The sequence below is a fragment of the Pipistrellus kuhlii genome, unplaced genomic scaffold (genome assembly GCF_014108245.1).
Source record: "Pipistrellus kuhlii isolate mPipKuh1 unplaced genomic scaffold, mPipKuh1.p scaffold_m20_p_12, whole genome shotgun sequence".
In the NCBI taxonomy this organism is placed as follows: Eukaryota; Metazoa; Chordata; class Mammalia; order Chiroptera; family Vespertilionidae; genus Pipistrellus; species Pipistrellus kuhlii.
The window spans coordinates 26,208,293-26,225,847 of record NW_023425427.1 but is presented as its reverse complement, the minus strand read 5'-3'; the positions used below and the strand labels follow the sequence as shown (position 1 = coordinate 26,225,847).

The 17,555-nt window shown below is 40.3% G+C and overlaps 1 protein-coding gene and 1 pseudogene across 7 annotated transcripts in view; one reads left to right on the top strand and one right to left on the bottom strand.

Moving 5' to 3' along the window:
* Positions 1-17,555, top strand: part of PCSK5 (proprotein convertase subtilisin/kexin type 5) — a 394,890-nt gene that overhangs the window by 209,084 nt on the left and 168,251 nt on the right. For all 7 annotated transcript variants that reach the window (XR_004987160.2, XM_036433764.2, XM_036433763.2 and 4 more), the window contains exon 10: positions 1,613-1,716. Coding sequence is in view for 6 of the 7 variants with exons in the window: in XM_036433764.2 (XP_036289657.1) it covers positions 1,613-1,716 (104 nt within the window). In the remaining variant the exon portion in view is untranslated. The remainder of the gene's footprint in view (positions 1-1,612; positions 1,717-17,555) is intronic.
* On the bottom strand, positions 7,678-8,405 carry LOC118716472 (annotated as a pseudogene).

Here is a 17,555-nt window from a genome sequence, read left to right as displayed (position 1 = left end):
CAAGTATCCTTCTAAAATGGCGGTGGTGGACAAGAAGGAAAATAACTGCACACGTTGCAAGATGATTGTCATATTTCCTACTTAAGAGATTGTCACACCTCACATTCAAGACTAAATTGAACAAGTGTCCTGATTAGAATTCCATGTGTGCACTAAGTCAGAGGCTGTCCAGCATTTATGTATTCTTCAAAAAAAAAAAAAAAAAAAAAAAGACCAAAAGTCTGTGCCTATGCACTTGGGTTTGTTTTCTGTGTGTTGAGATTAGCATTGCAGTTCTCCAGAGAACATATCTTTTGTCCTATAGTCATCGTCCTCCTCAGTGCTGAGAGTCATGAGAAATAGGTACCAAATCATTTCATATTATAATTACTTATTGCAAGTTCAGAATTACCCCTCCCCTCCCCGTCATTGCCTATGACTTGGAACCCAGCATTGGGCCCTTGTGCCACATTCTCTTTTTTTAACCTGTTAACCGGGGAGTTCCCTTTTTAATTACACAACGTACAACAGACGCGTACTCTTTCACTAGGACGTGTCAGTACGTCACGCCCAGCGGAAGTAATTTTATATTATTATTTTTTTTATTTATACTTAATTAAAATAAATGAAATATATATTTTTTGTTTATTTATATATAAAGCACAAAGGAAAATACAAAATTACAAACAAATAGAAAAGAATACCAACAAAAAAATGGAAATATCGAATTAAAAATTATAGCCGAAACTGGTTTGGCTCAGTGGATAGAGCATCGGCCTGTGGACTGAAAGGTCCCAGGTTCGATTCCAGTCAGAGGCATGTATGATACCTTGGTTGCAGGCGCATCCCCAATAGGGGGTGTGCAAGAGGCAGCTGATGATTCTCTCTCATCGATGTTTCTCTCTATCCCTCTCTCTTCCTCTCTGTAAAATATCAATAAAATATAAAAAATTATAAATTTTACAAACAATTATAAAGATTACAAAAAATATATACTGTCCCTCTCAGGGCGCAACATATATTTCAGGGACGTATTCATATGTCCTACCCATTCCCGATAGTGTTTATGTTTGACGTATTTATAGGTCCCGCTTGGTTAACAGGTTAAGAAACTGAAAATGGGGATTTGTTGGTTTTAGTCACCCACTTTTCCATGTCCCACATGTACGTGCAGAGTGTTCAACATTGCTAAGTTCTTCGTTAGATTACAAGGCAATTGTCCGGCTCTCCATCAGAACCAGAGATGTTCCCGTTGTGACCGGAGCTTTATTGTAGATTTCCCATGATGTTTCGAGCTTTTACCACAAGGACCGCAGGGCCAGAATTGGGAGCCATTTTGTTGAGGAGACTGGAAATCCTCCCCCTTTTCAAAATGAAATGACACTGGCTGATCCCACCCTCCTCATGACAGATGTAAGGTTCCATTACCTGCTTCCCTCAGACGAATGCCCCTTCTCCATGTCGAGAACAAGAGCAGCATTTGGCATTTGCTTAGCCCAAACCCAAATCGCTGACCCTTTGTTTTTAGGACTTTGCCATTTTGCTTTCGCTTTTTAAAATTTGCTTGTGACTCTGCTTCCCCCATCTTTTTCTTTTTTTTTGGTACAATGATTCTTACCTTGTCTTTCCCCAGTCCGTTTCTGACCTGGAGAGACGTGCAGCATGTTATTGTCAGGACTTCCCGTGCAGGACATTTGAACGCTAATGACTGGAAAACCAATGCTGCTGGTTTTAAGGGTGAGAACTTCTTTCATATTCTGTCACAGGCAAAATATTTTTCTTCCCCCTCCCCCCCTCCATTTTAAAAGGAGAGCAGGAAATAGAACCCCTCAAAAGAAACTTTCAATTGTGTGCTGACACATGGAGAGCTTGATCTTTTGCTAAATCAAAGGCAGATTCTTTTTTTAAAAAAAAAAAAATTAATACCTATAAGACAGATGACCTTGGCTTCCCACACCATATGTTAATTTCTTAAAAGATAACCAACCCCAAGTATAGTCACCTATGAGGCTCCTGATTGGTTTATTTGCTGACATTGATTATCTGAATCCTATTTGTAATAATGTATTTTAAATTCCTCACCTTCTGTAGTTATTTACTTTCTCTTAAATAATAATCGGTACACTAGTATTTTGTTCACTGTAGTACTGTTAGTTGCTGGGCCAGGCTTTCTATACATTTTGTTTTTGTTTGTTTTGCAACTTCTGTAAACAGAAAAACAGGCATACTTCTAAGGCATTACTTTATATAAACTAAAAGTTTTATGAAGCTTTATAATGTGCAGTCTGTATGAAATTGTGCTTAATATATATTTGAAAGCTAAGTATTTTCCCTATGGCTGATAGAGATTATAGTTTCCTCTTACTGTCTTATTAACAGTAGCCATTGTGTTTGTTGTCATTCATAACATATTATAATAAACTGGAAATATTGTAATTAGGTAAAGCAGATGTCCTAAAGTTTACTCAATGTACTAAGGTTTCAGATGATCGCAATTTTAATCCATTAATTTAAATTACAGCAAAGATTGCTCTTGGTCATATCTACGACTTAAGTTTACTTTCAAATAATCTTAATATCATTATATATTTCTAAGGATGAAAAACATCTCATAGCATAGAAAATATCTACTTAAAAATTGAACTTTTGGTCTTCAGATCATTGGTAACATGCTAAATAATCCTGGGCCAATCATTTAATTTTTCTGAGCCCTAACTTCCCCGACTTAACCATTTTAGAAGCTGAATAATATTATATGTTATCTTACATATGACTTTAATATGCCCTTAGTGAATTATACCTGATGTATGCAAATATTCGTGCTGGAAATGTAAAATGCAATTTAAAAATTATTTGCACAAAGCTTATTATAGTCTCATGCTTAGCCAACACCTATATATATACCAGGCAGGCAGTGCCCTAAAGAATAGTTGTTTGACTAACATCTTCACTGAAGACTTCCCTCTGTTTTTAGAAAAAGAATATCCTTTGCTTTTGAGTGTTATCGAATATCTTTCCATGTTTATAAAGTATATAATATATCAGTATTCAATGAGCTTTTAATCTAAAAAGTTGTACTTGTTGGGATCACATTTTTCTGTAGCCCAAATCAGGACACTTGATCCCAAAATAGCAATTTGTTATGTGCAGCATCAGAAATATTTGAAATTTCTATTGTTCTAGAAATTCAGTTATTTTGCCACTTGTTTGTTTTTATTTGATTAGCTTCCACATGCTCCCAGCTCCTACTATATGAATCCATGAGGCTGGAGAGTGGAGTTGGGTGGAGGGTTGTGTGTGTGGGGAGGGGGCAGGGAGAGAGAAAGGGAGAGAGATGGGGCGGGACCAAAATATAAGCTTGGCTGCTTCAACACTGCAGTGAACTCCCTAGCAGAAAGTTCACAGACTAAGTACATTGACCTCCATGAAGCAGAGGAATCAACTTTAGCCCAAATGAAAATCTTAGTTTTACTTATTCCTTTTTGGCAACTTAGAAAGAGCAAATGGTTCTAATAAAAAATGCAACACTTTTGAAAACCTCTGTTGGTTTTGGAGAGGGGGAAACAGGATTTAGACTAAATCGCCAGATCCAAACCCGATCCTGAAGGGGGCTGTCCACTACTGTTGGCAGGGAGGAGAGAGCTTTTTACTATCGCACGTGGCAATATTTAGTATAATATTTCACTTTCCTCTTAGCTCTCTGCCAAGAGTAACAATTAAAGTTCGCTTTTTCGTAGATGAATTACCCTGAACGGTCCGGACTCCCAGTGGAATTGTTTTGTAATTTTGTTGATGGCAAGCCCCATATTTCATCTAAACATGATCATAATAAGAATTCCCCCCCCCCCAAAAAAAGGGAGTGATTTTCTTTCCTACTCTAAGCATTACCATTCCCTCCCTAGTGTCCCACAAATAAAAGTGATTAAGACAGAGGCTAGCAGAAGAAGCCATGTGCTTGGGGGAAGGAGAGAATGCAGGTCACTGGGACTGGAGAAAGATGGGCTGACTTCTTATGAAATAAAAACTGAACGAACCAAAAAAAAAAAAAAAATAGCTAATACTTGGAAGAGGTTCGTGCAACAAGACCTCAGCGAGAGCTCGTATTTTAAATTAGGTCAGCCTGCTCTCGCCGACCTTCTTTAGCAGGAACACATGGCCAAACATTCCTCACAGACGAGCAAAGGGAAGTTGCCTCCAAACAGAAGCGTGTAGCCCCGGGTCCTGTCCCTCTTCCCAAGCACTCGGTCCCAGTGCCCAGTGGGATGTGCATGAAATGGACTTCAAACACCTGTGCTGCCCGGGGCTTGCTTTTTGTGCCCTCCTGTTGGACAATTTCACTTGTTAGAAGAGTGTGTTCATTTTTCTATTTTAATGAGAATAATTTCACAAATTGGCTTGGTGGGTATTCTTCTGCAGTGGGTACAGTCAGTATCAACATCAGAATTTCCTTCCTATCAAAGCAGCTCAGAGTAGCAGCCAATTTGGTTTGGGGTCTCACCATCCATAGACTTGAGAATCTTACTTATCACTGGTAACTTCAGAGGAGGGAACACCCTAAAGAGTAACCCACTTACCAAATGCTGCCAAGCCCATTTCACACACAGTTTGCACATCTCTCCAGATGTACCCATATGTGGGCCCTGCGAGGCAGAGAACTGATGATCTAGGTTGTTGAGGCCTGTCCCCAAGGCCGACTCCATCCACCGTCATCCACGTGGGTTGGGACTTGGAAAATGGACAGGATTCCCTCGCCCCTCTCCCAGAAGCAGCCACTGGCTTCCTGATGACTGGCATAGGCAGGTTCTCATTCAGGCTGGGAGGCTGGCCTTGCAAAAGTGAAAATGGTGGCTCTCGACCGATTCGTGTCTGTGTTTCTCAGAGTGTGAGTGGCTTTTCCCTGGAGTTGCATACCGATGACCCGGGTGCACAAAACCTCCTCCTCCTCCTCTGTGCTCTTGCTTGTAATCACCCTCTGTAAACAGTCCCACAGTGAGCAGTTCACAGCACAGGGAGCAAGGTGGCAGCCAGGCATCAGCATTATCATGCTAATGGCACCTTCATTTTTAACCATTTTAATTGAATAATTATTCTATCCTGCTGCTTCTTTAATAATAATAATAATAATAATAATAATAATAATAAACAACTACCTGCTAGAGTATAGATGAGATGGGGGTTTTTTTGTTTGTTTTTTAGGATTTGGTTTTCAAAATAAACATAGACCAGTGAATACATACTTATGGAAACTGACTAAACACTAATTTGATCTGTTGTGAATAATCCTAGTTCAGTTTCGACACCTTTTGACATTAAGTTCTCTATTTCTTTAAAAGTAAATAGAATAAGTATCATGTACCTATTAAAGAATACACCTGAGATTATGCAAGAGGATAGGAAAGTATTTGTGTGAGGCCAGATGAACAGATGTGATGGCGCCACTGCAGAATTAAACCCCAAATTCCAATATGTTGCTACTGACCAGCATTGGCAATGCCTGGAGATGACCTTGGCATTTAATTATTTGGTGTGTTTCTCCTCTCCCCTCCCTCCCCAGTGTTATTTTTTTTGCCTTTGATCCCTTCCCTTTTCTCTGATGAAAAGTCTTTTATGTTTCTTTCCTCTCCCGTACTCCCCTGTGCTCCTTAAAATGTACAAATCAGCTGTAGAAGCAAGGGCTTCTGCGATCTGGGTGGTTTTCTTCATAGAATTGAACTTGTGGTCCCTTCGTTTATTTATTCATAACTGTCTCCGAGCACCTTCAGCATGCTAGCCCAACCCAGGCTGAATGAAGTGGAAGGAAGTGTCAGAGGCCCCGTGACGTTGCTCCATCTGATCTGGCTTTGGTGTTGCCTGATCTGATCCAGCCGTGGGAGGATTCACATGCAGAAACGGACTGGCCTGCTCCTTTGTTTCCCCTCCAGGCAAGCCCCAGGGATCCACCAGGTCATGTGAATTAAGTGTCGCCTGTAGTTTTCTCATCATGTAAAATATACCCAAACCTCAGTGGCATGAAGCGTCTAATGTAGACACCATTGTGGCGTGTGATGGGCGTTTGGGCCAGCTCTGTGTGTGTACATTGGATATGTAGAGCCATGCTGAGGACTTTCATTCTGCATTCTTCAAGAATGCATAGCTAGTATTACTTCAGGAAGAACTTAGCTGTTTGTGGTAATCTGCTCCCTTCTTTCTATGGCTTTAATCAAAGGTCAGAGGGCCCCTGTCTCCCCCCATGACCTAGGCTGTGAGCTGACTCTCCACCGCCCCCTAGACCGCCCTCCCCCCCCTCTCCCGCCCTCCCCCCATCCTTATTTCTGGTTTTCGGGTACAGTTATAACTATAAATGAATGTATGCAACATCTGTGCTTTAGTTTTTTTTGTGTTTTTTTTTCCAAAGCTTCTTGGATTATATGATTGTATACAGCTAAACGCTCTTAAATCTAAGAGCAGGAATAGACGTCAGATAATAAATTAGGACCTTCTGTCATCTTTACTAGGCGAAAGAATGAAAAAAATGTCATTGAAAATCAACAATGACAACTAAGTGAGCGAGGTTACCACGCCTTCCGTTTCACTGCCCTCCCAGACTATGTAAGTCTCTTTTTTTCTACCAGCATGTTGCTGAAACCTCCCCATCCCCACTGACTCTTTCTGTGGCCACAACTAAACTACTAGATTTTTTTTTTTTTTTTTAATTTTCTAACTGATTTCCCACCATGGGGAAAACAATTGACAGTCTAACATGACTTCTTTGCCTCCAAGGCCTTAACTTTTAATAACCTTTATTACCTTTTGTTGCCATCATTTTATTTGCACCGGTAGGGTTGGTAATTGTAAGACGTTCCGGTACATTTTTAATACCTACCTGTCTTGCTTTGTAACTAGTCTGTAAAATAAGTTTGCAACACATTAAAAAGCGTTAGAAGTGCTGTAACCGTTAAGCATGCCATGTGCTGAAACTAAAGATTTTGAAATGTGGTTTGAGTGTATAAAGTGATATTTGATGTGTTACCGTTTTGAAGGGTAAAAAGCTAAGCTATATTTTATTCTTCCACTCTACAAATACTATGTCATCTTTGCTGCCTCGCATGTTGATGTGATGTTGGTAGCTATGATTAAAGCCACATCATGCGCCTTAATGGGTAATCTGCACATCATGCTTTTGGAGAAAGGTCAAGGTGAAATGCTACCCATCTGCTCCGTGTCAGAGCCGATATAGAATCAGATGCCTTACTCCAGCCCTGGTCTCATTTGCAGAAATGAGCCCCTAGTTCCTCTCTTATGTAATGCAAAGAAAAGGGGGGAAGGGGCAAATGCTTTTGATTCTACCTAATAAAATTTGCTCACTGGAAATGCAACCTGAGTTTCCTTCAAGGTTTTGTAGACCATGCTCTAGGCACTCATACTCATATACTATGTATTAATTTAAAACCATGGTCGGCAAACTGCAGCTCAAGAGCCACATGCGGCTCTTTGGCCCCTTGAGTTTGGCTCTTCCACAAAATACCACCGCCTGGGCGAGTCTATTTTGAAGAAGTGGTATTAGAAAAAGTTTAAGTTTAAACAATTTGGCTCTCAAAAGAAATTTCAATCATTGTACTGTTGATATTTGGCTCTGTTGACTATTGAATTTGCCCACCACTGGCTTAAAACCATTCATTTTTTGTACTTATTGACCACTGTATATATGAGCTTATCTTCTTTTTTTTTTTCTTTTCTTTTTTTACTTTTATTAGATTTACTTTATTAGATTTATTTAATTTACTCCCGGGCCATACGTTTTTGTTCCTTCAGTTTCTTCTGGGATATCTTTTTCTTCTGTGCCACCTTCTCTTCTGATTTGGGAACCCTCTGCTCTTTTTCAGTAAGAAGCACGTCCCTGTGGCGGGGAGAGCTCACATGTGGGTTATCTCCCTATGGGCTCTGTAGGTTCTACGCCCCATCTGGGCAGCTTTGTTCACCTGAATGTGCTCAATGGCCAGAGAATCTACATCTGAACCCTGAAGTTCAGCATCGTTCTTTTAAGCAAGTGCAGCAAAAATCCAGCACTCTTTTTGGGCCACCGACCCTGTGTCCAGCCCCGCCGTTTTGCCTGGGCACACCTAGCAACTCCACCGTTATGCCAACGGAATGGCACTCACTGCTTCTGTCCAGTGACATCCTTCGGATACTTGGTGGCTTTTGAATGTGCATAGCCTTGATGGCCTGGGCAGTTTCACGGGTGTTATTTAAAGTAAACACGGAGATTTGAGCCTCTTGATGTGCATGATTTCGTGGGGTTTCCTGGGTCTAGTGACCAGCGAACCATTTTCAGAGGTCGCCCATGGCCACTTTGGGGAAGAATGAGCTTATCTGCTTGCTCAGTTACAAAAAAGATCCCAGTCTCACACTATTTAGAGACTCCACCTTTGTTGTCTTTTCCTGGCCGGTAGTTCACCTAAACATCTACGTAGGAGAGTGACACAGATCCCCTGGCAGCACACAGCTTGACTTCGCTTCATCTTGTCTCATATCCAAAATGCCCACTTGCCCCGTCTTGCCTTCAGATTTGAGAGGTTTAGACATGTTTTCTACAAATGAGAATCGTTGTTTTTTTCTTTGTGCTGGACTTTGAATGGTAATTTTAGATTTGTTACACTTTGGGGTGTTTTGTTATCTTTTTTCATCCCCAAGTACATAGTTTTATATGTAAATTTGCATGTGATTTCACACACAAACTAGAATGAAAAGGACTTTGGCACTATTTGACTGCTACCTCTGTACCAGATATAATTGGTTAATGAAGAGACTAACATTTGGAGTAGTTTTGTGGTTTTGCCCCAGTCTTACTTAAGAACCATTAGAATTCTCTCTAAGAGAGAGTCTGTTATTGATATTTTCTTTGGCCTTTGATGGGAACTAATGGAAGTTTTTGTACTTAGTTTTTTAGAATGTGGGTAACATAATGAGAAGGCTGAGTTGAATGAGAATTGCTTTGAAAATGGAAAACACCAAACATGAAGAACCTTAGAAGTATATGTTCATACACCACAACTTTATGCTCCCCTAAATGAGGATACAGATGCGGAACTATATTGTTAAAAGGCTGTTTGGTGTTGAAGATAATTAAATTCTCTTGAGTGGGCTAGAGAAAAAGTATTAAGAATTTTGTAATAAAATTATCACTATTCTGTGATAATACTAGTGTATCTCATCACCACCTATCAGTGGCAATAACCACATGTCAAGCACAATTATACATATATTCTGTTTTAAAAATTAGTCTTAATGTTTAAATGTTACCTTGAATTTGACCTACTAAATCTTAAAAGTTGTAAATAGTTGCTTCAACATAGGAATTCATGATAGAAATCTGAACTAACTGCAGTTATCAACTTTCTAGTCATTAACACACAGTGTAAAAGCGCTGAGTATAAAATGTGATTTTTTTTTTTTACAATATGCAATAGCCTGTACACTTTACATAAAATTGATGTCTCTTTTCGTGTGATCACCTGATGAAACTCAGTTTTACAAATTCTAATGAGGCTGGACTTCCCAGGTGTTAAAATTTTCTTTCAGCAAGTGAATCTGGCCCTTCTTAATGGTAGTGTTGGAGAGTGGGAATTTTTGCCCATTCCAGAGAGGCCGTGGACTATGTCCCAGATAGAGTTGTCAGTGCTGACACCAGGCCAGGCCTTGAGATAGGGTCTCATGGCCCCTTCCCAGCACGTAGGCCTTCTTTCACAGAACACTGTCAGCTTTCTGAAGAACAAGATGACCCTGTGAATAACACGGTCGTCAATGGCATGAATCTGACATTGCTTGGGAAAACTGTTTTGTCTTGGGTTGCTTGCTCTACAAGAACAGGATGTGATTAATGTGCTTAAAAGCAGTCCTACACAAAGGGTCGCTGCTGCTCGCTGGTCTCCCTGCTTGGAGAATGGCTAGTTGCTTGCCTGGCGAGCTAATAAAGGCCCCCTAAATTTTAATTTGATCTGGGCTTCAGTGGTCATTAACTTGCATTCGCTCTACAACAGTAGCAAATCTTGATATTTTAGGCAAAGATGAAACTCATCAAGCCCTAAACCCAGTGACACAGGGGGTGACCAATGAGGGCCAGTGCTGTGTCAAAAGTGTGTAGTGACGATGAGTAATGACGTGGATTTCATTGAATCACTAATAACTGGATTCTGAGTCCGGTTCCAAAATAAGATACCCACAAAGAATTTAAAGCAGGGTAGTCTTATCAAAATACACACACACACACACACACACACACACACACACACACATTTTTTTAGAGACTTTTAGCTATTGTTTTCTTATTTGAAGTTTTGTATGTACTTTTTATTTATTTATCTTTATTGTTGGAAGTGTTACACATGTCTCCTTTTTTTCTCCCAATTGACCCCCTCTACCTTGCTCATGCCCCCTCCCTAGGCTCCCACCCCACTATTGTCTGTCCATGGGTTACACGTATATGTATATAAATTCTTTGGTTAATCTCTTCTCGCCACCCCCCTTTCCATGAAAATTCATCAATCTGTTGCATGTTTCAGTGTCTCTGGGAACAAAATAAACTGATGAATGAGATAGATCCAGAGGTTTTGCATGTATTTAAAACAAAAAACTCAGTGTAGTGCTTCTGCGCATGGGCTCCCAAGTCATACACTTGGGATTGAATCTTGGCTTTATGAACAAATTTGTCTGGTTAATCGACATACATTCTTAATCACCTTTATTGGAGTAAATTCACATATGATTAAAAAAAACACCATTTTAAGCATGCAAATGTTTGCATCTATGTGACCATCACCACAATCAAAGTATAGAACCTTTCTGTCACCCAGAAAGTTCTTTTGTGCTCTTTCTTATCCCTTAGCTCCCCCTGCCCTCACCCCCACCTACCCTATGCAACCAGACATACTTTCTGTCACTATGGATTAGGTCAGTGGTAGGCAAACATGCGGCTCTTTGGCCCCTTGAGTGTGGCTCTTCCACAAAATACCACGGCCTGGGCGAGTCTATTTTGAAGAAGTGGCATTAGAAGAAGTTTAAGTTTAAAAAATTTGGCTCTCAAAAGAAATTTCAATCATTGTACTGTTGGTATTTGGCTCTGTTGACTAATGAGTTTGCTGACCACTGGATTAGGTTGTCTTTTGAAGACTTTTATATAAGTAGAGTAATTCGAAACTGGCTTCTTTGTCTCCATATACTATTTTTCAGGTTTATCCATGTCATTAGATATGTGAGGGGTTCATTCCTTTTTATTGTTAAATGGTATTTCACAATTGGACTAGACCCCAATTTGTGTACTTGCTTTTTCATGGGCGATTTTGTTTCTAGTTTGGAGTTGTTGTAAAACTTGTATAAATGATTTGTGTGGACAAATTGTAACTTTTTAAATATCCGACAGTGAGCAAAGGGCCCTCTAATTTCATAGAGACCCTGAGTCGCGAGGAAGCAATCCGAATGGCTTAGCCGATGTAGAGCATTGCAGGCCTGTGTACAGCATAGACCCTGTCTGGGTCAGGGAAAAGCTAGGAGGCCATCCTTTTGGCATGGCATGGACAAAGGGAAGAAGGAGGGAAATGGTATCCTATACCGAATTTAACCTAGTATGCACTCAGGGAAAATTGTCATCTGCATTGTCACGCATCCTTCTTGAACAACATTTAGTATTGGATTGATAAGCAGTTACTATTCTGTTAAGATTTTTGTATGATAAAAATTGAGCATGTGTATGTATGAGTCGTGGCCATTAACATGCTGTGGATAGCTTAGAAATGAAACGCTCCCTATTACTTTCAAATTGTAGGTGTACTACTATATATTCATACATTTCTTGGAACACTTCTATTCTCATTTTTGTGGTCTCTTATCTAATCTGGGTTATAGTGTTCATTTGTCAGTGATTATAGTTAAAGGGTTAGCTTTCTTCATTGCATTCTCTGTTGTTGTTGTTTTCTGTAATACTGCTTAGATTTCAATAAACAATCAATGGGCTCTAACGTATTGGAGAAAGCATAACCAGCTGTTCACTCATGAGATATATTAATGTCATATACATAGCCTAGATCAGAAACATACATACGTCTAAGAGGGTGGAAGATGTTTGAGAATTTTGAGTTACTGTTGGGATCCGAAGCTTGTATGAAATAGTTTTAAGAGCATCTACTCGGTTTAAACAGGTTTTGTAGATTTGCATTTCTTGAAAAATTGGGGATTAAAACTGGGGATGAGACAGCTGTGGCAAAAGTGCAACGGACAGGGTGAGGGAAAAGAGGATTCACTGTGCAGAACGGGCAGGTATGGTGTGATGAGGAAAGGAATTGGAAAAGCCCGGTTGGCGGGGTTCGGTGGTTGAACATCTGAGCCACCATGAGGACACATGCCTAGGGTAGGGGGCATGAAGGAAGGAGGCAGCCAATCAATGATTCTTTCTCATCATTAATGCTTTTATCTCTCTCCCCCTCTCCCTTCCTCTCTGAAATCAATTAAAAAAAAACATTTAAAAAAATAAAAAGAAAGTAATTAAAAAGAACTGACAGCAAAGCGATTTGAATCCTAGAATCAGGCATTCTCTTTTGATTTAAAGGAAAAAAAAAAAAATTTTTGGAGCCACTGCAGTGATTTTGAGAAAGTGAGTTGAGTTGCAGTAATGACTTTAAAACAAGTTGATCCTACTTGCTTGTCTGATGTCAGAGTTTTATTTCTTAAACTGATGGTGTGAATCCAGTGGTTCTATGATATGTCCTACCACATGACATGTCTATAAGAAACTGATTTGCAAAAATGGATGAAATTTCTCTTGCACTGATCATCTTATATTATCTTTGTTTGTAGTTGTGTATTTCTACTGCAGGACTGTGACATTCAATGAAAAATTTTTATCATCTCTTGGCCTCCTAAATGAGAGTTACAGGGCTGGATATATAATCATCTTTGCAAAGAAGAAAAAGAAATGCTTTTTGAAATTGCTTTTTAGTAAACCCAAGGCAAAGGGTGTCGTGTTAATATTGCTTCTTAAAAAACATCAGGTCAGAAATGGTTCTTTGAGGTGGCTTCCCAAATTTCCTTTGACCGAAGTCTTTTTGCCAGTTGTTACTGTTCACCATGACCTTCAGGAAGCCGCTTCACATCCCTTATATGAATTCTTTTTCATGTGCAGTTGCTGACTTTGTATTAGCCAAGTGACCTTGAAGAGATTTAAAGAAAGCGAGTAACGGAATTCTGGTAAACCTCTTGAATTGCTGTAAGACTGTTGCTGGTCGTGTGACAAAAGCATCTCCATTGTAGGAATTACTTCCTCTCTTGTTGAAGATTTGCGTAGCTATTCTTTTTCTTGGCCTTGAAGCAAACTTATTATGGTCGATAGTCCTAGAAAGCAGCATTGCTGTTTTGAACCCACTAGAGGCTGCAATGTGTGAGCTTCCTTAATACAGTGTTTGAGATGGTTTTGTCTGGAAATCGTTGGCATCTTTTCATCTTTTCCCCTCAGAAGTATCTTCAGAGTCAAGGCAAAAGATATGAAGATATGTGTCCAGCTTTGTTCTCAAATTCAATATTGTGCATCTTAGAAGCCTAAAACCCCCACTAAATTTCAGCCACATCTGAGGAAAGAATCCAAGGACGTGGCTAACAATTGCAAGAAATGTGTAGGATTGTGTAATATGACTGCCATTGTGTCACTGATATCCAGCCTGTGGTCCACTCACCAAGCCATGTGCCTAGAATGGGGTGAAGTCTGTATTAAAGAGGTACCTTGCCCAGCCGGTGTAGGCTCAGTGGTTGAGAGTCAACCTATGAACCAGGAGGTCACGGTTCAATTCCTGGTCAGGGCACATACTCAGTTGTGGGCTCAGCTGATGATACTCTTTCATCATTGATGTTTATAACTCTCTTCCCTTCTTATCTCTCAGAAATGAATTTTTTTTTTTAAAGAGGTACCTTTCTGTAATTTATGTAGGTCCCACCTGAGTAGCCTTGTTGCATGGAATTCTGTTATTATTTCTCCCTTAATTATCAAAAGCATAGGCATATTTTAAAAGGTATCTATTGAAAGATGGCTTGTTCTTTTTAACCTTTGCCAATTGCTTCACCCTGGACATACACAGAAACTTCATGAACCAAGTAACTCGGTGATACCAGACTCAAATAGAGTTTTCCTATATCTGGGATGATCTCATCACTATCTTTATCGCCACCTCTCTAGACAAAGTTTGATGTTAAGAGAGTGTCTTGAGTGCTGAGCTCAAATCGATTATTCATTTCATATTCTTTTTACATTCTCTCAGTTTTTGTGACCAAAAATGATTGAAGCTGCATGAATTCAAATGTGTAATTATTTCATGGAGGGGCCAGTAGATCTGTATTTGGAGTAACGAGACTTTGTGAATATTGTCGATTGCAGGGTGCATGAGCACAGACAGGAGGCGGTGGTGGAAGGCTTTATCGTGGTCGTCATCATGCTGCCTAGTGAAGGAGCTCCCAACACACCCTCTTTTTCCTTCCAGGAATAGAGCTTTCGGTGTGACAGGGAAAGATGAAATTGAGGCACACAGGAGAAACCGTTATTGGAATTGGTGCACACATATCAGTTTGGACTCTGGCCTGGGTGATCCCCGCACAAACTGCAGCACCAGCTCTCGTCCCTACCCCCCATCAGAGCGGGGAGGGGGCTCTCCCTGGCAGTGCCCACACGGAGACCATGGGAAATGGCCCAGCTCTAGCTCTGAAACCTGGCTCAGGAGCAGGGAGGTAGCCCACATGAGCACGAGACAAAAGGGCCTCATGATTACATCTTTTTAAAGCACAAGTTTACTAAAGATGGCCTTAGCCCTCCTCTCTCTCTTTCTCTTTCCCTCTCTCTCTCTCTCTCTCTCTCTCTCTCTCTCAATCCAGGGAGATCTTGATATTGGTGCCAGTGTTTATAATATAAACCAGACCCAAAGATTCCAAAAGAAATCCTGAAAATTAATCCTGCCCCAGCTCTCCGCATGGCTTGCTAAGGCCACTGCATCTAGCGAGGTACAGTTACATGCCAGGCGATTGCTTTGCAGAATCCATCTGGATCCATCTTCTGTGAAATAAATAGATCCAGACTTTTAGTTTCCTTAGAATCTCAATTCATACTCTTTACACATGGTCACATCTTGCTAGCCTTAGGCATTTTAAAAGCAATTAAAGTTCTACCACACATCCCAGTAATGGCTTCAGCAGTCTTCATTTTATGGTGTTAGACCAGAAGACAAGGTACACCCCTGAGTTTCCAGAGTCAACTTTGAAAGAGTCAGAAAGAAGGCCATTTTAACCGCTGCTGGGTGATAACAAATGGGAAGTTGCTCTTTGCCACTCAGTGCCATTCTTCCATCTGTGCCTGCCTGGTTAACTCTAGTAAATAAAAATGAATGTTTTTAAAGCCTAACCATGAGTAGAAAATAAAGTATCTTTTCCATATTAATATGACCTCTACACTAAGTTACAACCCCTGCTAACAATGACTGAAGAAGGTCACTTCTCAGCAAGAATTGGGAAAGGATTATGGGCCAGATGTTAACTTTCCTTCCAAATCCTACATATTTCTTTTTCTGCGCATGATATTTTAATGAGTTTTAAAGAAGGGTGCAGACATTAGGCCGCTGATTTGCAAAAGGCAAGGAGGATAAACATGGTCCAACTGTCTATTTGTGATCTCTAGGTAAACACCTGAAATGGTTTATCCCTTTTGCCATCTTGTTATTCTGAGGCTGATTCTTGATTTAAGAATTCCGTTGAAATAAATACTGTGTATCTTATAGACAACAGTAACCAATGGATACATATATAAAACAAAGATATTATGAATCCTTGGGATCGAGTCCCTGTGACTTTGGGTGAATTCTTTTAGTGGTCTGAGACTTACATTTTTTTCTGCTGTAAAATTTGAATGATACTATAATATCTTGCCAATACGATGGTTGTAAAGATTTCATTAGCTAACACGTAACAAAATGCATATGTAAGATATTATTTTCACCCCCAAAAAATTTCTTCTAGGCATCTTATTTTGAGATGCATGCTTGATACATTAAATGTACTTCAACTGTAAAAGATTAGGTAAGACAGATTTAAATAGATTAAATGGAAACTTCAGTGCAGTTACTATTGTCAACATTTTAACTAAACATGATTTTGTATCTCAGTTCAGTCACACCCTTATTCTATACTAACAGTGCATAGAAGCTAACTCCTTAAGTAAAGTACATCCAAAAAGTAGATACCTAGACCACTTGTGCTTGAGGAGTGCAAGATAATGTATCCCTAGGTTAATTGAGAGAACCGTATCTTCATAAAATACCTTTATAAGAGAAGCAAAAATGTGTGTGGCATATGAAAAGATGCTGGCATGAGGGAAGGTTGTGGGTCATGCCTACAGAGACTCTGCCCCTGGCCCTTCGGAAGAGATGCTAGATAGCCCTAATACCCTCAGGAAATGGTTCTCAAAGTGTGGTCCCTGGTACAATAATATCAGTATCACCCGGGAACTTGTTAGAAATGCAAATTCTGGACCTTACCTCAAAACTACAAATGAATGAATCAGTGTGTGCTTGCACAAGTCCTCTGGTGATTCTGATGCACCTTCAAGTTTGGGAACCACTGACCCAACTCACCCACTGTATATATTGCATTAGCTTCCTTCCTGTGCATCTGAATGAATGGTGCTAATGAAGTATCATCCTTAGAAGAAATGAAAAATAGTTTTTCAAATCAGTGGGCTTTTGTGAATGTTTTTTTTTTTTCTTTGTTTTTGTTGTTTAGATAATAAATCCCATTTGTGAAAGGTGTCCTCCAGACAGCCCCATTTCTTGTCAATCATTTAGTCATTTGCTCCCAGCAGTGTTCATGCATCTTTCTGTCAACTGGACCCTAATCCTCTGTTTTCAAAATTTGTGTCCCCCAGCCTGGGGGTGGGAGACCCAAACTGTTCCATCATCCTACTGCCTTAATTCTGTTCTTCTTCACACAACTAACCATTTCTAAGTCATCTAAATTAGCTGCTTCCATTTCCTTGCTATTCAGTTCTCTGTAATTCTCTGCAATTTTTTCCCCCCACTTCTACCTTTGAAGTGAAATTACTCCTTGAGATTTCAACCAGAAGGCAGCTGCTTGTTTTTCTCTGGGATTTCATGCTTTTGATCTACCCAGTCCAGATCTGCCTTTCCTTGCCTCTCATGATGCAGACATATAGCCCTGTTTTTCTTTGACACATTACAGATTCTTTCTCTCCCTTCCTTTGACATCAGCCATTCCCTAGGATCTGTGGCTGAGTGGGCGGGACCAAGAGCAGGAGCAGTGGCTGCTTGTGCTCTCCCCCTCATACATCCTCTTAATGTCACTGCTCTCTTTCACAACTCTACCTTCCTTTACACTTCAAGTGCTCCCTCCCTATTAATGACTTAGAGGTCCGGTGCACGACATTCTTGCACTGGTGGGGGAGGGAAGAGGGGTTCCTCAGCCCGGCCTGCACCCTTTTGCAGTCCAGGAGCCTTTGAGGGGTCATCCTTAGTGGTGCCAAGGAGGCGGGCCACTGTGCTCGCCAGCCATGACCAAGGCTT